The sequence below is a fragment of the Dermacentor variabilis genome, chromosome 7 (assembly GCF_050947875.1).
Source record: "Dermacentor variabilis isolate Ectoservices chromosome 7, ASM5094787v1, whole genome shotgun sequence".
NCBI classification, from domain to species: Eukaryota; Metazoa; Arthropoda; class Arachnida; order Ixodida; family Ixodidae; genus Dermacentor; species Dermacentor variabilis.
Window position 1 is genome coordinate 177,289,957 of NC_134574.1, and position 23,876 is coordinate 177,313,832.

The window sequence follows — 23,876 nt, forward strand, 5'->3', positions numbered from 1 at the left end:
TCTCGCGTAAATATGTTGTTTTCTTAGTCTTCTCTATTCTTATTTTTTCGTTGAACCCGCATCAGCCTAGATATATGGCAATGATCGTGGTTAATTGCAGGGCCCAATGATACCTCTACATACATGCCAAATCATTTTTGCTTTGAGCCTCTGTTTGTAGTTATCAGTGCTGGCATGACACCTATAGTTTGACCTAATTTTATTCACAACAATGTATTTTTTCCGGCGTGTTAATGGTTAAACAAGCTTAAAAAAGCCTAATAATTGTGCTTCACAAGAGAACTAAAATTGAAAGTTTCGGATTTGTATTTAAACTGTTTTTCATCTGAAAGGTGGTGACATACATTAATAAGGTGGTTGGGTTTCCAGAGGCAAGTCTAGAACCTCGCTGGCGAATTTCGCAAAGCTGACTCAATAAGTCCGCCAGGTATCTTTGATGTTCCAGTGTGGTGGCTTGAGCCAGCTCGGCGTTTAGGGTAGAGTGAGGTGGAAGGGAGATGGGTGGCGAGCAACAAGTCCCGGAGTATACAAGGGGTGTCACCGTATTTCCCGCAGTGCATTGTGCAGTAGCGTCGTTGGTAAGGTCCCATATCTGATGACGACGTGCCGATGTTGGTAAATAGTCATTTTCTCAACGACAAACAATGTTCCACAGCTGATAAAATATACATTACCGAGTATAAAAAACACTTTGTAATTCGTGATAAGAAATTACAAAGTGATTACAAGTTATTCAGTTACGATTTGAGGCTCTAACGCAAGTTATTGCTTTCTGCATCCTGCTGTATCTGTGTTCAAACGGGAAATAGGCCTCTATCAAGACTTCTGTGGATATTGGCCTACACGCCTCAGCATTGCTGTACTTTCTGTCCTAGTTTTTGGAATAAAGTGAAACTGACTGACATTTCAATGCCATATATACTTGCAAACCTACGTTACCACTTTCACTGTTCCCATGGCACTAGAGGCCGCAGCTTGGTAATCTTCGTTCAGAAACCACATAGTCACAAATAGTTCTTTTTTTTCTTTCACAGCTATAGTACTATATAGTTAAGCAAACGACTCTGCCAAACCTAAGCGACACTACTACACAGTCAAGCAACCAAGTGTTGCAAGGCTGAACGATATAGTACTGCATGGGGGCAAGGACGAAATGTATCTATGCCAAACGACAGTATCACATGACATAGAACAAGTGTGCCAATGCCAAACGATTGTGCTGCACACGATTGCGCAACCAAGTGCGTTTGTGCTAAACAGCATACTGCAATGCGAGCAAAAGAATGAGCTTCTTCAAAACAATAGTACTGCACACTCAGCAGCCAAGGTGTTTCACGACTGACGTAAAGGTACGCGGCAAATGACACGCCACAGAAAGGAGTCGCGTACGTACGCGCTTCGTCGGCGCCATGGGCCGGTAGCAGCAGCGTGGCCGTGGCCAGTCTCAGCAGCAACGGCGCTTGCAGGGCGCAGAGCAGCAATGGGGCGGCGATCCTCCACAGCAGCGGTAAGAACGGCGCCGCATTCCTCATTTACTCATTTAACGTACGCGCGCCGGCCAACGACGAAAAGCCTTCATCGGGTGTTGGGAGACCCACGATCGACGTATACGTAGTTACTACACCGATCCGACAACGACGCCAACTTCGCGCCAGCCTGCGCCCTCCGTCTTTCTTTTTTTTTTTTTTTAATCGGGCTCTCCTCTCGCTCACGCCAAGGACTTCGGCGGCGAGTACGACGACGCCGTCGACGCGGGGCCTCCAGCGCCGACTCCGTCGTTGCCGATCCTGCGTCCACCTTTCGACGCCGCGTCGACCGCCACCATGGCGAACAACGACACCACGGGCTCCGTTCCAGATGCCGTCGTCTCTTCCTACCTCTGTGCCTTCTCTCGACGGAGCCCAACAGGCTGGGGATGCTGTTTCGCGTTTGCTGATGATAGTAGCTCCCCGCCAGAACCTGCGCGCGAATATGGAGCACTTGTCCCGTAGGATAAGTAAGCGTGCACAGTTCACCAATCGCTGTGAATCAACCTTGTAAAGTTGAACCAATTTCCAGATCATATTCTAACTCCTCACGGACGCAAGCGCCATCTATCGGAAAGAAATATGACTGGATTTTATAATAACTTTAGTATTCTGGCATTTGCAATATACCCGTTCGAGCACAAGTGATGCAATAGCTTCTATGTTTTGATATTTGGAGCAGTCTTTTTTTTGTTGTTCGAATTGTTTAAGAATGTGCTTAATTCTTGCAGATAGTGCTCGCTAGCGCCTGCGTTCTTGTGGAAATCAATACAGTTGCACCAGATGTGGACAAACTTCCAACAAAGAAATGCTTTCTCTGAACCTCGTCCCCTCCTTTATTTTTAACTTTAACGGAGGCAAGCGTCATCTACAAAAAAGAAAGCTGACTACTTTTACGATATTTACGTTTTTGGTTTGATATTGAATTGTGCTAACTCAACTGGTCCCATGCAGGTAACGCATAACGGTAACGCGATTTTGACGGCTTATTATGTATTTTGAACGTTGGAAATGACTTCAATATATTCGTATTTATTTTAGATGCTCCTCAACGGCTGCCTTAGGACGTGGGGAATAATTATCGAATTCACTAGCCGTGTAAAATGTGATGAAAGTTTTAAATATCCGACCATTCTTTAGGCCTTTTATGGGCCTTAACAAGAAGTACCGCTATCTATTAGCGATAGAGTAGCTAGTTCTTGCAGTTTAAGCGTAAATTGACGGCACTGATCAGGTGAACTTATTCGAAAAAGTTACGAAACCTTTTGTAACCTTTAAATTTTGACTCTCGCTGAGAATTTTTAGGAAGTATTAATAAAACTGCGTTCTGCATACATGTCGACAAATTACTGCTTGAATGGTTATCTTTAATACATTTTATTCATTGGCTCATTGGCTCACCATAATATTAACATATGATAAAAAAATCGGAACCCGCAACACTTCCAGGCATAGGTTGGCCCACTGAATCTTGAGTGCACTAATGGGCACTCCCTCGTACTCATTTCAAAGGCGTGAGTGCGAGTGAGTGTGAGTGGGAGGGAGTATGAACAGGGTGAGTGCTTGTGAGTAAGTGCAGGTAAGTGCGTACGTGAGTGAGTGAGTGTGAGTGGAGGTGTGCGTGAACCTGGCGGTTTGCTGAGACTGTAAATGTAGGTGAGTGGACGTGAGCGAGTGCGTGAGAGTGTAAACGTGGTGAATGCTTCTGAGTGCAGGTGAGTGTGAACGGGAGTGAATGCTTGTGAGTGAATGGAGGTGAGTGTTAAGAGGAAGCTTTAGCTCGAGTGCTCCTATCTAAATACATGTAAAAGGAGAATTCGTTTTTCTCGGCAACCACTGCACCGAATTTGACGAGGTTTGTTGTATTTAAAAGACAAACTTAAAATCTAGTGACTGTTGGTTTCGAATTTTTGAGTTAGGTCGTCAATTTTTTATTAAAAATTGCCAAAAATCGAAACTTTTCAGAAAACGAAACTATCAAGTTTACAACTCTGTAACTCAACCACTAAAAACGATACTACAATTCTGTGAATGGCATCTAAAAGTACATCTAAAGCGGACAAAATGGATATGTTACACATGAATATAAAAAAATTTAATCATAGGGAAATACAACTTTTGCAGAACTCTTGTAACCAACGTAACAAGCTCACGTAATATGTAAAATGACCTACTGAATTTGCCCGCTTTGAATGATCTAATTGATGCTGTTTACAGAACTGCGATATCAGTTCTTTATGCAGAGCTATGAATTTGTAAACATCGTGCTTCTATTTTTTTCAGACGGTCAAATATTTGAAAAAATCTTTTTAAGAAAATTAAAACCCTAAATCGAAATTCCGCTTCCAACAGTCACTAGAATTTACCTTTCTCATTTAAATGCAACAAATTTCATCAAAATCGATCCAGGAGTTATCTCATAAAAACGTTTTTGCGTTTTACATGTATTTGAATAGGCCGCGTCGGAGTTGGGCCCGAGCTAAAGCTTCCTCTTAAGAGGAAGCTTTAGCTCGAGCCCAACTCCGACGCGGCGTATTCAAATGCACGTAAAATGCAAAAACGTTTTTATGAGATAACCCCTGGACCCATTTTAATGAAATTTGTTGCATTTAAATGAGAAAGGTAAATTCTAGTGACTGTTGGAAGCGGAATTTCGATTTAGGGTTTTAATTTTCTTAAAAAGATTTTTTCAAATATTTGACCGTCTGAAAAAAATAGAAGCACGATGTTTACAAATTCATAGCTCTGCATAAAGAACTGATATCGCAGTTCTGTAAACAGCATCAATTAGATCATTCAAAGCGGGCAAATTCTATATGTCATTTTACATATTACGTGAGCTTGTTACGTTGGTTACAAGAGTTCTGCAAAAACTGTATTTCCCTATTACATTTTTTTTATATTCATGTGTAACATATCAATTTTGTCCGCTTTAGATGTACTATAATATACAATTCACAAAATTGTATTATCATTTCTTGTTGTTGAGTTGGAGAGTTGAAAACTTGATAGGTTCGTTTTTAGAAAATTTTCGATTTTTGACAATTTTTAATAAAAAAATTGACGACCTAACTCGAAAATTCGAAATGAACTGTCACTAGATATTAAATTTTTCTTTTAAATGCAACAAACCTCGTCAAATTTAGTGCAGTGGTTGCCGATAAAAACGAATTCTCATTTTACATGTATTTAGATAGGAGCACCCGAGCTGAAATGAGTGTGAGTGCAGGTGAGTATGAATGTGAGTGCGTGCGTGCTTGTGAATGTCAGTGATGGTATGAATGTGAGTGAGTGCTTGCGAGTGTTAGTAGACGTGAGAACGAAGGTGAGTGAATGAGTGTGAGTCGACGTGAGCATGAACGTAGGTGAGTATACCCAGCTAGCACAAAAATTGAAGTCTTTTAATGTTCCCTTTAATAGCGGAACGCGATTGCGCAAACGGGCTACGTTCGCATTTTTACATATAAACAGCAAATTTTGTGGGTTTTCTGGTGGTATTAGATTAATTTAGAACTTAGAATCAATGATTTATTGAGCTATTCAATTATTGATTTCTCAAAACCGATGGTAGACTGAAGTATGTAACTCAGATTTATCTGCGTGGTAACTGAGAAGTCCGGCGCTTGGCAACGTTGAATACGTAACACCATGCTGCAAACTCTGGCATAACTTACCTCAGCTACGCCTCCACGTGACCGCTGGCTGGCTGGGCTTAGTGTACACGAACTCCGTCGACACAGCGTCTTCAAGTACCTGCGGCAGTTTGGTGTTGCCAGTTCAAAAGCTTCCCTCAAGTATACGCTGTCTTTATAGCATCCCGAAATGAAGTAAGCCGAGCATACACACGCGTTTTTAGTTGGGGACCAGTCGGTGACCCCAGCAGCACAAATCCGCTTCTTCCGAAGAGCGCTGCTGGAAGGAAACCTGTGATAACAGACATCCTTCGCCTTGGTTGCTGTGTTCTTGCAACCGTCGGCACGACACCAGCTTCCACCCATTGCTTTACCACCTACAATGCCTTTAAACCGAAGAACAATGCCTGCAGCGACGAGCATCTGTCAAAACGGTAATCCTCGGCTGTCGTCCCTCAGACGAAGGAACGCGGTTCCTCGTCTGCTGGGCGAGCGGCGCTGTAAGTTCGCACGTCATAAGAACAGGGTGGCCAGTAAAAAACACTCAACGAATCTTTAAATTTCATTTTCAGGAAAACTAAGTGACTTGCACTCGTATCGTTTGGCACAGATAATCAGAGTGCCGAAGAGAACTTTATTGAGATCAGTGTACATTGAAAAATACAGGAGTTGCCATTTAAAATGGCAGTGGCACGTAGAACAGCGCTAATGACTTCGTAGAGGACTGGACGGCCCGAAGGTCGGCGTCGCAACGCTGCGGCGTGGCATTTTTTTCGAAGTCAACTCTGGCCATGGAGATTGCGTCGACACGGGAGCATCTGCGGCGGCGTTGGGTGGGCCATCAGTGTACTCGGATATTGAGGTGCCGTATCTCTCGTGTGGTATCTGATCTGTAAGTGCAACTGCCTTGAATGTTTGCAGCAACATTTTGGTCACCTTGTAAATGAGCGTTACGATCTGTGAATTGGCGCTGCGTCTCCGCGTCAGAGCTTTAAACGTGTGTGCGCGTGTGGTTTTCGCAATAAAGAATGTAAACTGACGTGCACGGTTTGCTTAACTGATTCTCTAAGTGAGGCAGTCATCGACGGAGCTATGCGAGAGAAAGGACGTAAATGATGCAACGTAATGCAGTAGACTTCCATAAATTCGATCCCGACCGAAGGTCCCAACCGGTGCCATACATTTCTATGGCCCTATACTTCCGTTATTTCGATCTCAAAATTGATATTTGACGGATAATTCGAACTTTATTGGTTTGCTTCGCCGCAATACAGCCGTTTTATAGGGACAAGCATACATGAACTGTGGCAGTGAAGCATACTAAGAATGGAAAGGGGCCACTTTTGCAATAAATATTCCGCCTATAGATGTGCGCCGCGGTTTGCAAGAACCGGATTGGGCATTACAGAGGTATACCATTGCAGCAGTTGCAACGTCTGCGGTAACTCGCCTTCAGGTTCGCGCGTGATTGCAGCGGGCACCAACTTTGACATCAGCGTACCTTCAAACACAACTTCAAGGGGTGTACGGTAGTGCAAATAAAAGACGGTACAAAAGACCCACAGGGACACACACAGCGCTAACTTCCAATAATGTTTATCATCGAAAACCAGGTAGTACTTATATGCCCAGCCAACATGAGTCACAGATAATAAACATTGTTGCAAGTTAGCGCTGTGTGTGTACCTGTGTGTCTTCTTTTGTTCCGTCTTTTAATCGCGCTACCATACACCCCTTGAAGATGCATCAACAGAAAGCGCACATTTCAGCCCTCGTGAACTTTATTTCAAACACAAGGCTTGACTGTATCGACCGAAAAATGTGCATTGATTGCATTCACAACGTAAACCTATGACACTATACCCAGCCTCAACTAATAGACACACAACCACCTATGGAAAGACCCATCGATTCTTGGGTGTAATAATCGAATGTCATGTTTCCTGGAGCCCTCATTGCACGTACCTCAAGAAAAACCTGTTGTTGATTGCTAAGGAACTGAGATTCATGTGCGGGAAAACATGGGGCACATCTGTACTCTCCATGCTTCCGTTGTACAGAGTTCTATTCCTATAGGCTATTTACACTACAGCCTTCCAGTGTTCTCCAGTACGTGCAAGTGAAATGTGCGCTCATTGGAGAGCTTACAGGGCCCACCATTGCGCACGTGTTTTGGACTTCCTCACTGCGCATCAACAGCTGCAACAATCATGTTCTCCAAAGATCATTCCATCCAAACATACGTTGCTGTGGATTGTCTCAGAACGCATATCCGTCATCTTCCCCGCGTCCCTGATCATCACTTGGCGTTCTGCATGCCATCGCAGATACCGCGTGCAGCGTTTTCTGAAGTTATAATCACCGATACAGATTGTCTTCCATTAGGATACATACCAGCAGTAAGGCCTTCATTACCCTTGTGATGTCTCCAACAGCCTCAGGTGCGCCTAAGTATTCCGGGTGTAGAGAAGGCCAATCACCCAACAATAGCTCCGAAACAGATGACGCTGCTATTAATCAGACATACAGGTACCGATTGTACAGGACAGCCTACCAGCTCTTAAGGTGCCATTCTCACTCCGGCTACGAAAACCACAATCAAATTCAAACTGTCCCACATGACAACATCAACGGCGGCAGACCTTGCTGTCCTGCGTGCTGCTGTCAAATATCTCCTGCAAGAGACGCCTCAGAAATTGGTCATCTTTTGCGACTCAAAGGCAGCTCAGAGGAATCTGCATGTTGCCCTGTATCATAGGACTCATGAGTAGCCGACAAATGAAATAAGAGGTCACCATCAAGATATCGCCTAAGGGCGTGAAATTATATTCCAGCGGCTACCTGGACATACCGGCATTGCTGGTAATGACCTCACCGACGAAGCTATCCAGTCTGCTCATGTGGATGCCCGACCAGTTCCAATCCCCTTATCAAGAACCGACGCTGCAAGAAAGCTTCATATTGTGGCTAAAGCTATGACACACAAATACTGGTCTTCTCCCAACCTCCCGAAATGTCATCTTCGTAGGCTGGATTCATCATTAAAGCTACAAGTGCCATCAAAAATTTCCCGCTCTGACGCGACAGTTTCGTGCCGCCTCTGGCTCGGGGTGACATTTACGAATGCCTACTCGTTACGCATTGGAATGGGGGATACGCTCATATGCTGCTCTTGCGGAACCACAGAAACGATTGAACGCATCCTATGTACCTGTCCCCAATACGACGTCGAGCGCGAAGTTCTCCGGACAGCACTGAACCAGCTGGACTCTAGACCTTTTTCCGTAATGAAGATCCTTGAACCCTGGCCGTACGCGTCGATGGCACAGAAAGCCACGAAAGCGCTCTTGAAAGGCCTCAAGTCGACAGGTCTTGGAAACCGTGTGTAGATTCGGTGAGAAACTTCAACTGTGCGCGAAACTGTGCTCTATCTCCTCTGTCTCTCCCTTCATCCCCATATCCCCTTCCCCCAGTGCAGGGTAGCAAACCAGACGTGCCTCTGGTTAACCTCCCTGCCTTTCCTGTCTTCTCTCTCTCTCTCTCTCTCTCCAACAAAAATGGGAATACCACGCATTGTGCGCACGGTCGAATAACAAGCCGAGTACGGGAGAGGCATCGACAGCGGAGACGCGACTGCAACCAACGGCAACGTGCCCGTGCGAAATCGGAGAACATGACCAGTGACTTTGTCTCCGAAGAACGTCAGTGAGAGCAGACGCGAGAGTCTAATTGTCGGCGTCGAGCGCAAGCTGCCGATGAAGATTGCGCACTGGCGGCCGCTCGTAGGCTAGGACGTTCGAGTGTCCGTCGAAGCGGCAGAAGCAGGTTCGCTGGCTAATCCGCCACCATGCATATGAATGGTGCGGCGCAAAATTATTTTTAATTATGCGAGCGCGCACGCGCCGCTTCCTGCAACAGTACGAACGCCTGGACGACTAGTAAGCATACTTGCTGACATTCCGAGCTGTTTCTTACGTTGGTGGGACGATGTGAGCTCTCGTTTCATCGACCATGGGCGTCTCGTGTATGACGCCGATTTATGACGTCTCGTGTATGAACGTAGGATTTGCAGTATTAATCAAAGAAAAAGGTATACAGTTTGTTCGAAAGGTGTTGTGTACAAGATTCCCCTGAAATGCGGTCGGCCTTATATATAGCAGACAGGTATAGATGTCTCAATGTTAGATTACAAGAACACGGCAATAAAGTGCGCAAAGGGCGGGATGGGTTTCTAGGTGTCCATTGCGCACAATGCGGCTGTATCCCGCTTTTTGAAGAAACCACTATCTTAGCTAGGCATTCTAATGAATGTACTAGACTTATCATTGAAGCAGCAGCGATTGCCGAAGGTGACTCAGTTAGCAAGCCGTCAATTGCATTAACAGATAAAGAATTGGTTTTTCTGAGGTCGCACATGCCCTCTCAATCATTTTAGGTGGAGGTCATGGTTCGTTTGAATTTTGAATGCATACTCATGGCGGTTTGATATTTGGGGGGGGGGGGGCGCTTTTGTCTTGGTGTCTTAGTATATATGCGTGTTACTCAAAATAAAGATCAGTTGGAAGTCAGCGCTTGCCTTCGTCATTCTTTTGGTCCCTTGTCTATGTATCCGCTGTAAGTGATGTTTGAAACAATGGAATACCAACTAGCCCGTACCCAAACCTTGATTCGTGTATGAGACCTGGGCTTAGTGCGCGGTTCTTAATTACACGGGCGCGGCGCGCAAACATTGAACGCAGTTCGAAGAGCCTGTCGCGAACTTAGGGGTTGCATCGGAGCGCGAAAACCAGAGGACCAGTGTAGCAACGGACTACACTATAAAAAAAGTTTCCCTGGTTTTACGGCAAATCTGCTCCTAATGCGTGACCGAAAGGTTTTCCGTGAATACAGAACGGTCATTTACGTAGAACGGACAGCCGTAAAAGAGATCGTAATACAAAATACGAGTGCTTTCGTATCTAGAAAATGGAAGACTCTGTATCCTGAATATGTAGTATAACCGTTATAGTACAGGTGACCCCCGTATTCAGAAAACGAAACACTCTGTATGCTGAAGCTATACTATATCCGTTAAAGTACAGGTGCTTCCCGTATTTTGTCTTACAGAGCATATTCATTGTTTGGAGAATGTACTATGGGGGAAAAATTGCCCAGGATGCGCGAGCATCGACCGAATTTTACTCGTGCGCTATCTGTTGGGATAAGCCGCGCTAACATGTTCGGAATGTGCGTTGTAAGACTTCAGACGTTATTTCAGGGAGGAACTTCCCACCGCTGGCAAATAGTTGTACGAGTTGGGGTCGGGCATGAAATATGTGGTAGCTGGCCCATGCCGTCGTCCAACGTACCCACGCTTGGGACGTCGTTGTAGAGAGGAATTTGTTTCCATCGAGAACTAGGAGTACGGGATTTATTTACCGTATTTACATTACGACAGCAGATACATTTCAACAGTTTACCATGACTCCCAAACGGAGCCCGAAAGTTGAAGCACCAAGCCCGAAGCACACAGAACACAGCACGACTAGCAGCCGACAAAACGACTGCTTAAAAACCCTCTGTCCTCCCTATATCCCTAGGTTAGAGAAAAGTGCCGTTCAACCTTCGTCCAATGGGAGCGTCCAACTTCATCGTAGTCGACCGGCCTTTGAAGGGGAGGGTTCACACACTCACTTCTGCACTTTGGTTTCACTGAACATACTGAGGTGAGCGGGTCCTCGTAGACAGGGGTTTATATGCTTGACCCAAACAGGCGCCTCTTGATTGCAGAGCGGACTCCTCAGGTAGCCGCCGCGACTGTCAGCAGACTGTGACGGATTCTGGGGCCCACGAAAACACACCGCAAAACACCCTTTTCCAGGAGTCCTCTTGTTCCAAGTAGACAGTGAAGGCGACAGCGAATCAAGTAACAATACTCGGTCCGCCGAACGTGGCTAGCCTTGCTGGCGTCGCCGACTCTCCGAAGGAGGTACATGGTCGGTTAACGTTGCTGGCGTCGCCGACTCTCCGAAGGAGGTACATGGTCGGTTAACGTTGCTGGCGTCGCCAGTTCTCTGAATGAGGCGCATTGTTGGCTCCCCAAAGCGGCTCGTCGCAGCGGGCCGTGAAGGGTTCGAAGGTCGCTTCTCCGAAGGACGCCACCCCCGCAGGTCAATTGAAACAACTGCAGCGGGCTGAGAAAGGTTTGCAGGTCAGTACCCCTGCAGGCCGATCGTAACAGCTCCTCCATGGCCTGGAAAATCTCGACTGGCCAGTGCTGATAACCACTGAGCAGGAAGAGAATGGCTGGCGATCAAGAATACGGCTGTGCTCTCTGCAACCACTCCGCACTTGAAATGCCTTAAACCATCTCACAACAACCGGCACAGAAGAGTCGATCCCGGCAACACAATGCCACTCAGCGTGCAAACGCCCGGAAAAGGCTGTTAACCTACTAGGCTTCCTATCAAAATTTCAACGTAAGCCGCTCAATTGGGAACCCCAAATTTGGACCCCAAAATTTTGTGCCGCCAAAGCGGACGTTTACGTTCCCCCTGAGTTTAACCAAACCAGACCATGGTGCTGCACAAGGGCAAAGGTTTACGCCGAACTAAGCTGAAGGCTCTTAACCACCAATACCCGAACATAACTTAAGCAGCCTAACTTGACGAACAGCCTGTTCTTACTCTATCGCAGTGGCGTACTTATTGCCCGTACTGGTGCCACTGAACAGTCTGGTCAACTGCACAGGTACGTAATCACAATCGCACTAGCTTTGTGGTCCTTATTCAGAACGCGTACTTGCGCCGTGCGCAAACGTTTCATCACGCTTACTCGCGTTTCTGCCTCTAGTGCATACATGACACGTACCTTAAACCAACAACTAAACTTGTGTAACTTACGCACTCCGCAGAACCTTAAGAAAAATAAGTCTTCTAATAACTAGTTCCACGCATGCTTACTAGAGAAGTCAGAACGCGGCCGCCCTCAAAACACACGAGCAACCCAGTCATAAACATTCTGCTTCCTTCCGTCCGCACAGGACACGCGCTAATGGAACTAAGAACGCCTTTCCGTGCAAATGATGCACTTACTGAAAACCTACGTCCTTCAACTTAGAGACTTCGAAAACTGTTCTAAAAATAAAGAAGGTTAACTAATACTCAAGCGCGTTATCATAGGCCTCTCACCGATACTCACACAAAAAAGAAAGTCTATCTACTCATTAATTATCTTGGGTACTAGGCGCGAACACACACAAGACACAAGGAAGGAGATGGGACAGGCGCTCTGTCTCGTCTTGTGTGTGTTCGCGCCTAGTACCCAAGATGAATTGTGACCAACTTGCCCAACAAGACGTCCTTTTACACTCATTGATTAACACCTCGCGAAACTAAATGTTCACATAAAACGCATCCTTCAAATCTTGGAACTTCTCAAACGAAAACATAAACAAAGCTCATACTTTACATATTGAAAGAAACTTTAATCTTAATTCGCGAAATATTTCATATGCTGAAAAATAAAACAAAACAACACGTTTCACTTCTATGGAAGCTGTCTTGGTCTCCCGTTCCAAACGTTAACGACTTGACTCATACTTTTGAGCCGTACTCTAGGTGGTCGCAGTTCGAAAGCTATTCTGGCTATCCAGGAACAAGCAAAAGGACCGACACCCTATCAGCTCCTTCAAGACGTTAGTCTTCTGCCAATTTGCGTCCTGGCGCCAGGCTTTCATCAACTCGACTGACCGCGTCGCGACTCCCTACCACCTCGTCTCGTCTTGCCACCTTGCGCTACTTCGCACTACGTGCTACACTCCGAAAAGAACGACGGAACGACGAGGAACATAACTGCCCCGTGCCCTTCCTTGCGCTCCTTCGCACTACGTGCTACACTCCGAAAAGAACGACGGAACGACGAGGAACATAACTTCCCCGTACCCTTCGTTCGCGTCCGCGCAGAGCATGCTTCTCGGTCTCTTCTTGACCGGTGGCACGAACGTTCTTGATGCGCCAGCGTCGTCGACGACGACCGCACCTTTCTTTTCCTCGCGCCCTGAATTTTTGTGTGTGTCGCCGTCTTTTGCTGCGCTACATTATTTACCGCATACCGATCTTTACCGCGCTCCTTTTTACGGCGCTTTTTCCTCGAACTCCCTTTCATGCCGCCTTCTCGCGCCTCAAGCTGGCCGGTACACATCTCGTCGGCCCGGGTCGCCCTCCTACCCGCACAGTCTGAGTGATCTTCATTTAAATCAACTCTCTTTACCTCGACTGGTGGACAGCTCAACCGACTCTGGAACTATGCAGCAGTCTTTACTCGAGCTACGCAACTCGCACTCCTGCGAACTGCCCTCCACTGAGTTGCCCAGCTCACGCTGTGCATCGGCACACAGCTTGTCGGTCTCGATCGCTGTCTCACCCGCACAGTCCGAATGATTATTAACTAAATAATCCCTCTCTTGGCTATCTAGACTGGCGGACAGTTGCACCGATCTCTGAGCAGTGCAGTTGCCTTCCCTTGAGCTAGGCAGCTCGCAATCCTTCGAACTGCCCTCAACTGCATCGTCAAGCTACTCCTTCTCTGGGCTTTCGATCAAAATCTGCTATCGACTTCATCCCACTTTCGCTGCGTCCAGCCTACAGATTTCTCAAGCCGCTTCGTTCGATTGACTGCTCCAAACCTTTAAACTCTTCGTTCAGTGCAGCAACGTACTGCCTCGTCACTTCTGTTAGGCCTTCTTCCTGTGAAATTCTTTTAAGTTTTTGTCTAGTTTTTTCCTGTTCTTACGTCATTTATTCCTGTTCTTGCCTAATTGCATCCTGTTCCCGTTTTTTGCTTAGAATTCGTTTACCTGGTTGTTTGAGTTTCAAATCATTTCAATTCAATCCAAAGTCACATTGGAGAATGGTTTTGCGAATTTCTGCTTCCGTCAAGTCCTCCTCTACGTCTACATCGAGCTCTTCACAAAACCACAACAGGTCAGCTCTCGTCAAACACAATAGGACCATGGTCGCTACTTTAAGCTTTGGCGCTGCTGTCACATAATACTTGCTGCAATACCCACGCAAATCAGAATACAAGTAAAAGATCCCCAGTGATTCAAATCTACAAACACAGAAAAATTGAAGCCTGGTAAATCTTGCAGCCAAAACCAAACGCTTACCCACTCAAGCAGCACCATATCACCAGTCCTTCTCCGCCGTATCCAGTCAGTTGTAAGAGGTGGTCAATCTCAAGTCGCCTCCAACTTGATCGGGATACCGGTCGGCCACCATGTCCCAAAATCCGTGAGGTCTCGCTGTCTAGGAGTTGTAGGACGATCTCACCGCTGCCATCCATTTGTAAGAGTTTAGAGGTTGCTGAAAGGAGGAACTTCCCACCGCTGGCAAATAGTTGTACGAGTTGGGGTCGGGCATGAAATATGTGGTAGCTGGCCCATGCAGTCTTCCAACTTACCCACGCTTGGGACGTGGTTGTAGAGAGGAACTTGCTTCCATGGAGAACTAGGAGTACGGGATTTATTTACAGTATTTACATTACGACAGCAGATACATTTCAACAGTCTAGCATGACTCCCAAACGGAGCCCGAAAGTTGAAGCACCAAGCCCGAAGCACACAGAACACAGCACGACTAACAGCCGACAAAACGACTGCTTAAAAACGCTCTGTCCTCCGTATATCCCTAGGTTAGAGAAAACTGCAGTTCAACCTTCGTCCAATGGGAGCGTCCAACTTCATCTTAGTCGACGGGCCATTGAAGGGGAGGGTTCACACATTCACTTCTGCACTTTGGTTTCACTGAACACACTGAGGTGAGCTGGTCCTCGTAGACAGGGGTTTATATGCTTGACCCAAAGAGGCGCCTCTTGATTGCAGAGCGGACTCCTCAGGTAGCCGCCACGACTGTCAGGAGACTGTGACGAATTCCGGGGCCCGTGAACACGCACCGCAAAACATCCTTTTCCAGGAGTCCTCTTGTTCCATGTAGACCGCGAAGGCGACAGCGAATCATGTAACAATAGTCGGTCCGCGGAACGTGGCTAGCCTTGCTGGCGTCGCCGACTCTCCGAAGGAGGTACATGGTTGGTTAACGTTGCTGGCGTCGCCGGTTCTCTGAAGGAGATGCATGGTCGGTTAATTTAGCTGGCGTCGCCGGTTCTCTGAATGAGGCGCATTGTTGGCTCCCCAAAACGGCTCGTCGCAGCGGGCCGGGAAGAGTTCGAAGGTCCCTTCTCCGAAGGAAGTCACCCCCGCAAGTCGATCGAAACAACTGCAGCGGGCTGGGAAAGGCTCGCAGGTTAGTACACCTGCAGGCCGATCGTATCAGCGTACGTGACCCACTGTTTCCAGCGGTCTTGAGCGTAGAGATGCAATTTGGTCGACGCTCGCACTTCCAGGGTATTTTGTCCATAATAGTACACATCCTTTAATGCAAATGTCATGAAGGCAGCTCATAGCCGAAGCAGCAGGTCACCATTGAGAAAATTGTCTTGCCAACAAATCGACATAGCTGAAATGATAATACACTTTGCACTTTGTGATATGAATGTATTGCATAGCATATATACAAAAAGGGGCAAAATTTCAGCCCTCAAGTTCTTTAGATCACAGAATCAACTTTGTTGTCTTCAACCACTCGTCTTGCACTCTCTCCTGGGGAAAGTTGTTCTTGACCCCAAACGCCTTGCAAGGAAAGGCTTGCTGCTGTTAGCAGAAACAAAGAGTATTCATGAATTTACATCCTAAAGAAAGCGGCAAAAAAGGATAATCACAGAACACAACAAAGCAATAACTTATGTGTTAAAAAACATGTACGTAAAGCAATATTGTTGGAACAAGGGATGTTGCTGTAGCCGATATTTCAACCAAGCTTCTTGTCATCAGGGTAGCAACTGTTTTCCTTGGCAGCGCTTATTTGTGCATAGCTCACTGGCCCCTACCCTCATTCGGGGAGGAGAAGCTGATGCATACAATAGGGCAAGATAAATCGAAGTGTTAAAATAAAGCCAGGAAGGATGTGCTTAGCAGTGGTGATCGTGATGAAGCGGGTACTGCGGTGAGTTGTCGCAGAGAGTATGGGCGACCAAAACAGAAAACAATGTACCGTATTTACTCGATTCTAAGTACCCCCTTTTTTTCACGATCGCGATGCCCAAAGTGAGGGGGGGGGGGTGCTTAGATTCGAAAAATCTCGAATGACCGCGCTCTCTCTTTTCGCTACGACATCACGACGAGACGAGTGTGAGAAATGAGATTTTGCAAGCATTCAAAAGGAAAATCGGTGCAGATTGTGAACCCACCGCTCGTGTCGCATGCTCAGTCACTATCACTGCCACTCGAGTTCGTCGCACCGCTTGAACCACCGCTCTCGGTATACCACAGCAGGTCGTCTTCCATTCCGTCGAAGTGGTTTGTGATCGAGCACTTCTTAAATGATTTCACCACAACGTCCACTTGGACCCGCTTCCAAGCCTCCGAAATCCACTTTGCGATGGTTGATGGGTACGCTTTCTGCAGCTTTCGCCGTACAGCCGCACAGTGCGGCTGTACGGCGTACTCGCGCCGCGGACGCCGTGCCACCTCGGGACACCGACGGTTCCGGCTCGATGACAGAGTGAGCAAGCGCGCTTGGCGCCCTAGGCTACGCGCTCTTCCTAATAAATAGGGTGGTGCTTAGGTTCGTATCCAAACTTTTTTCGCAATTTTCTCGCGAAAATAGATGGGGGTGCTTAGAATCGCGAAAATACGGTACATATGTAAGCAATCATTAATCCAGTAGACCTAGTATTCCCGGAAGTCAAAATAAGTATTCAGATAAACTGTTTGCACATTTGGAAAAAAAGCAACGAAGAATTAAGGAAAGTAAATTTTGTATTTAGGTGCATCTGGTAGGATAAGTGGAAATGGTAAATGAAGGCACATTATGAAGACACATGTTGTTGAAAGCTGATGAGGAACAAATATATTGACCGAACAATAAAAAGTAAGGACATCAAAATTAAACCGAATATGACCATAAAACAGTAAAGAACGGCCTGTGAAAAAAAAATGGGATGGGCAATATGATAACCAGGTGAAAGATTGCGAAACGTTGAGTGCTGTATATATTCATGCCGCTGTTGATGGCTACAAGTTTGTCTTCCTGTGGAACCTTTGTCTCAATTGAACAAGGGAATGGATCATTTTTTAAACAAGTCTAAGTTCAAATGCCATTAAAAGCTTCAGCGTTATTATAATGGAATAAAATGTTATGGGCAGGTCTCCTGGTTGGGCATTCATTCAGCAGTAATATCCACAGGTGTAGGCTCAATATTTTATAGTCTAAATGGACCTTGGCTCCTGGCAAAACATCAACTGGTCTTTTTTTTTCAACACAGATGCCTACATATTATATATTACGGCAGGAGCGCTAGCCAACTGCATTATACTTGTTGCCACAACCAAAGTGAAGTTTGGTAACAGTGAGTGGAAGAAACAAACAGCATTCCACAATACTGATTGAAGTCATCCGGAAAAGTTGCTAAAATTATTGCACCCCCCACCCCTCCATACACACAATAATTATACACCACACTGACTCTTATGATGTCGATCATGCTATTATAACACTAGGCATCAAGTGAGGAGAATTAGGGGATAAGAGGGCACAACTCTTTTTGTTAGAACATCAAACGTTCTTTGCATTAATGCTACATTCCAACTAACCAAGGGGTAACCGGTTTGTGCGATGGTGACCGATGCATACGAACGCTCGTGACATTCTGTGCAGCAGAACGTTGGCGATGAGGGGTTATGCGCACGAATGCACTCTTTCATGCAAATCGACATCCTGCAGGTAAACCTTGCGCAGACGTGCCAACCTTCAAGTTTGAAAAAACACCGCAGTGGAAGGCAAAGAGCGCTGAATTTGTTGAATATTCAAAAAAAATTATTTGTTATGTTTACTGTTCGTTAAAGATTCACAGACTGTTCTCTACAGCTGCTGTAAACAGGCACCCTGCTTTTACAGTCGTAGCAACAGTGATCTGTGGCGCAGACAAGGAGACATGCTTATGAAGTTTATGCAAGAGTATATATACCCTACAACTTACACCCAGCTTCACATTCCAGTCTGGTGTAGGAGGAAGATGAAAAAACGCTATTTCCTGGCGGGGGATTAATACTCCAGGGTAGAGGAAACATGTGCACCCTAACCATTGCTGTTGCCGATGCCTGTGTACTAGTAGTTACATATAATATGGCAGTTGCAATTGTATTTCCGCAAGCTGTATTACTCAAGGTGCTGCCTAGTTTACCGGAACACAGCTGGAATATATTTAGGGCAAATTAAAACTCTCTAATGAATTTATCTCATATGAAACAATTGGAATGCAATATTCTGCAAATAACTGAAGCACTATATGCCAGCCCATATAATGAAGCACCTTTGGAGAACCTGAATCGTCACCTGGGCCATGATGAGGTGAAGAGTGAATTAGTGCACCTGTATAGCCTAAAGCTATGGAGAGTGCATTTAGTATCAGTTGTGAAGGTTTCTAATTTAAACTTCACGCAGTAAAAGCCTCTATGCAGTTTTGCGAAACGCAACTGCCCCTCCCCCTTTTTTGTTATTTAATTGACACGTAGGGCCATAACATGTACACTATGATCATGTGCACGGAAATCATGTACAAGGTTTCTTGTGAATAATGTAAATCTGCTTGTACGGGAGAAACGGGGAACTTAAACGGGTGAATTATGCAGCATAAGAATGATGTCAGCAAGAAGCAAGCATCAAGAAGCACTGTATCAGGAAGCACTGTCGCTAGACACGCATCAACTATCAAAGTTAAGAATTATTGGGATGATTTAAAATTCTATATCTAAACTCCTTGATTATTCAGTCTCCTATCAGCACCTTCACCAGAAACGTTCATAATCATTATCCTATCTACACCAAATCATCCTGGCCGATATTCAAGCCTAGATAAGCTGCCTTTTTCACTGCTAATTCTCTGTGGGAATGAGGTGTCAATATGAAGACCATACTATCCATTTATTTCCAGTTTTTTGTTACATGATAAGGGAAGAATTTCACACTTAACCTGCATTGAGATTGAGCAAGTTCTATGCTTGAAGCTGTTGATTCTCCTTCCCTTTGAGATCTTTGACCCACCTAGTTGGCTAATTACGCAGAAAAACTGCAGAAGTAAGGTGGTGGCGCCGAATTAGACTTGTGCCCCAGGGGACCTTTTCACGGTCGCTGGAGGAACAACTGCTTGTGGTCTTGGCTTCTGTAGTCAACTGCTGTGGCTTCGGCATCTTTCTTGAGGGCCATGGCCATGTCTAAATAACTTTGCTTCCACAGCCTGCATAAAAAAGGATAATTTTCTGAGCCACGCCTTCTTCTTAGAAGAACCCATTTAAGTTGTATGCGTAGCTTTGCGACACAAAATTGCCGCGTGACCGGCCGCTCAAATCACTTTACATGTAATCGCGGGCTTCTTTCTTGGAAAAACACTTTTATGTAGCACACTATGAGCAACAGAAAGCTGTATCGGGAGGTTTTCATGTTGCTCTACAATTTTCTTATCGACACTTTTCGTCTTATTACATTTGAGAAGTTTATTAACTAATTAAGAGTAATGATGTTATTCAGCAGAATGCAAAAAATAATCTGAGTATCTCCAAGCGACAGCAAACATTAACTTGGTACTGTCTAGCTACATGGCACTGACTTATTTCTAAATCTTGGTGCATGATACTTGGGACACCCTGTGGATCAAAAAACAATATTAAAATTTTCATAATCATGTCATGCATGTTATTGGTGGATATGACTGCTTCAAGTGATTCTTTTCGTAAGGTGGAAGCAGTTTTGAAGTTAAATTGTTTTGCAGCAAGGGCGTGCAATCTATAAAGTGTTCACTGTTCAGATGTTTAACTAAGAAGCTGTAGAAAAAAAATAACGGGCAAGCTCGCACGAGGTTTGAAACAGCGAAGCTGGTCGATTAGGGCTTTTCCGGCTACTGCTAGGTTGTAACTTGGCTGCCGCTAGATTGAAACTTGGCTTCAAGTAGTTTCCACCAATTATTAGCCCCTATGATCGACCAGCTCGCGCGACCGAGTGCGAGCATGCCCGTTTATTGAGCGGCGTAGACTCATGAACGTGAATCAACGTAGACTCATCAACGCTGAACTGCGGACAGTTTCTCGACAGGTCCTACACAGCCGCATCTCGTCGTGGACGCTGGCCTCCGGGAAGATGTCTCGCAGCACACACATGCCTTGTGCACGTTTCTCGACAGACCGAACCGTGTTTAGCGTCGATAGGTTCGAGTCAAACCGCCGTTGATCGCACACTCGGCTGAGGAACTCACGTTGAAACCGAGCGTTGGCATCGCTGGTTGAAGCGCGGGCTCGGCATCGCTCGTGCTCGGCCTCCCACATTGCAGGGTCTTGGAATAACCGTCGATGCTTGGGTCTCTCTCGACTGGCGTATTCTGAGTCTTCGCGTAGTCGCCAGCTCTTGGCTTCGTCCTCTCTGGCCAAGTAGGTTGGATCGGCCCGTCGTTACCGTTGTTTCTCCCGCATCGCAGCAAGTCTAGCTTCGCGATGCGCAGCCTCCTCTTCGGCAGTACGAACTTTCCTAGGCCGCCCCGTGGTCATAGAATCAAGAACCAACTTTAGAGAAGGGAAACTGTACCTTCCGCAGTGTACAAAAATAAGCAGCGGCAGCGCATGGAACTTAGCGGGGCGGACGCCAGATGGCGCTGCCCAACCAGGAAGCGGAAGTGCATTTTTTAGAGTGAAATCTAATATGGCAATTTTTCGCCGGTAGCGTGTGCTGGTACGCGCCGTGCTCGCCCTGTTGGCTATGTGGCATGCCTCATTGCCTAGGATGCCGCGTAGCCCGTGTGTACCAAAGAGCGTCAACTGACGCCCATACAAACAAGCCACAAGTGAGTGAACAGGACGTGCGACTTTATCGGCAGAAGAAAAGCAGTGCACCTTCTCGTACAAGAGCAGAAATAAAATTTACATATCGAGATGCGCTGAGAAGCTCACTTTCGTCGTCGAACATGGCAGACTGGTAACGAGCGACAATCAGCAGCTCAAGGAAATTGGACAGTGCCCCACCTGTTTGCATCGACAGTCGCCGTAACTTGCATTGCGAAGAAATCGGGTGACGCAGGCATCTGCTACCGCAGCCAATAGAGCGACATGGGCTACCCGGCATTTTAGCGTTAGCTCCTTTCCAACCTGCACGTTTCTTTTTGTTATTTCGCGTGCCGCTAATGTGTAAGTCACACTTGGTGCCCCGCATTCTCAATATGGGCATGGTCGGTTTTGTGGGCATCACCATTTTGCAAGCACTTTTGCAAGCCTTTCCACCCATGCATGTGGCTATCAACTTCATACACTTCGGATCATGTAATCACGTATGTTGGTCTCCGTCCACGCTCCATCACGGCCGATGAAAGCCCACAAGCATAATTTGCCCACGGCTGCAGCAGGAAAGGTCGAACGGAGGGCACCAATTACGGTGTGTGTATATTGGGAGCCATTGCCACTGTGTGGACTGCAGGAGCAGATGATTACCTTGTGAGACTGTCGCCGAACGCAGCTGACCAGGCCTCCATATCCTAGAAATGTAACACGGCAACCATGCCCAAGTGGAACAACATTGAAACAAGACTCTGCAATCAAATCACTTCAGCATACCTATAACATAATGCATTGGCACTATACACTATACATTGGCTACGATCCACATGACAACAGTGAGCATACACGCACACGGGTCGCTTACGGCACTTTCTACTGTACGACTGCAGGCATAGTGCTTGCCTTCGTCGCACATGATGGTCTGGTAACAAGCGACAACCAGCAGCGCAAGCAGATTGAACAGTGTGTCCTACATGTTTGCACCGACAGTCGCCGTTGAAAATGACCAACTTGCATTGCAAAGCAATCGGGTGACGCAAGCATCTGCTGCCGCAGCCAACATAGCGACAGTACCCGGCATAGCGACAGTACACGGCATAGCGAGTACCCGGCATTTCAGCGTTACGTCCTTTCCGACCTGCACATTTCTTTTTGTTCTTTCGCGTGCCGCAATGTGTAACTCGCACTTGGTGCACCACATTCTTTAAATATGGGCATGGTTGGTTTTGTGAACATCACCATTTTGCAGCCACTTTTTCAGGCCTTTCCACACATGTGGATATCAACTTCATACACTTAGAACCATGTAATCATGTATGAGGTCTCTGTTGATGCCAAATTATGGAAGGCCACAAGTAAAATTTGCACACGGCAGCAGCAGGAAAGGACGGAACGGGGAGCACCAACCACGGTGTGTGTAAATTCGCAGCCTATGTCACTGTGCGGACTGTAGGAGCAGGTGCTTGCCTTGAGAGACTGTTTCCCAATGCAACTGACCAGGCTCCCACATATGAGAAATGTAACACGGTGACTAGTACCAAGTCGGACAGCAGCGAAACCAGATTCCGCAATCAATCACTTCAGTGTAGTTTGCGCAAAACACAGGCTATCGAGCAACAATAGCAATCCTGAACGAGACTAGGAATTAAATATGGGAATAAGAAAGCTTGCATTCAGGGAAGAAGCCACTCTGCCTTGCAAGCACTGAAAGCCAAAAACATTAAGAAATGTTTAATGCTACATAACGCGCGGTGCAAAGGTTAATGCAAGACACATGCCAATGCAGCATCAGCCATTTCAGGAGAGGAATTGCAGATGACAACGCACACTAGGAAATACTGTTACAGATATGTTATGCTACTAGACGGGGACTGGTATTAAGTACGAGCAAAATATTGGTTGACCTTTAATGTTTGGATGAGGAAGAGGAATGATCTCTAACAAGAATGCGAAATAAAAAAAGCTTGCATTCACTGAAAAAGAAAAGTAGGATTGGCACAAATGGAATTTGACAAGGCCAGGAAGCTCATTAAGGAAGGGCAAGCTGACGGAATTCTTTTGGCCAGCGTCGTCTGTACTTGTTCAGAGGTTGCAGGTACTGTACATCTGAAGACACAGAAATTTTTTTGTTGAGGTACCTGGCTGACTCGGCCAATATCCATGCTGGTGGCATGATGGCAGACGCTCTTTTCACTTTTGACACAGTCGTCTGTAGACTCGATATATCATCCAAATACTTCTGGAATGGCTTCTTTGTTCGAGGTGTAAAGCCTTGCGAATTCGGCTCCAGCCCCTTCCTGCTGGTGTGGATGGGGGCTCCTGTGATGACCAAGATGTGCTTGGCAGAAACTCTGTTGGAGCAGAACAGTGACATATGAGATACAGCAGGGATTATCCAAATACATGTAGTGTTTTCTTTTATGTTCGAACCAATTATGCCGAACTGTAAATATGAACAAACGTTCATATAATCTGCCACAAACAAAGTACATGTATCTCAAGACTAGCAAGCATATATCAAGCATATTTATTTCTGAACCAGGTGTTGTTTACATAGTAGTATCAGCCAAATGCCACACAATGACCTTGTTGTAGCAGGCAACAGCTTCTCTTTAGTGCGTGGAGTGTGTTGCTTTATACTGGTGCCGTCCTCATTACTGCATGTGTGGAACAGAAATTTTGGCTGCATCACAAATTCAATGGGCAAAATTTTGCAATATGAAATGCAAAAAGGTGTGACATATATATTGTAATAGTTTGTGACTGCAGAACACATGCAAATGTATACTGTTCTAGGGTTCTTAA

The 23,876-nt window shown here is 46.0% G+C and overlaps 2 protein-coding genes across 4 annotated transcripts in view; one reads left to right on the forward strand and one right to left on the reverse strand.

The window, feature by feature from the left end:
- LOC142588541 (uncharacterized) overlaps positions 1 to 1,972 on the reverse strand; it is a 206,306-nt gene extending 204,334 nt beyond the window's left edge. For 2 of the 3 annotated variants that reach the window (XM_075700383.1, XM_075700381.1), the window contains exon 1: positions 1,394 to 1,972. In XM_075700383.1, coding sequence (XP_075556498.1) covers positions 1,394 to 1,532 — 139 coding nt within the window. In that variant the 5' untranslated portion in view covers positions 1,533 to 1,972. The remainder of the gene's footprint in view (positions 1 to 1,393) is intronic. The other variant, XM_075700382.1, reaches the window with a different exon arrangement.
- Positions 1 to 23,876, forward strand: part of LOC142588542 (uncharacterized) — a 320,432-nt gene that overhangs the window by 15,839 nt on the left and 280,717 nt on the right. The gene's annotated exons all lie outside the window — the stretch shown is intronic.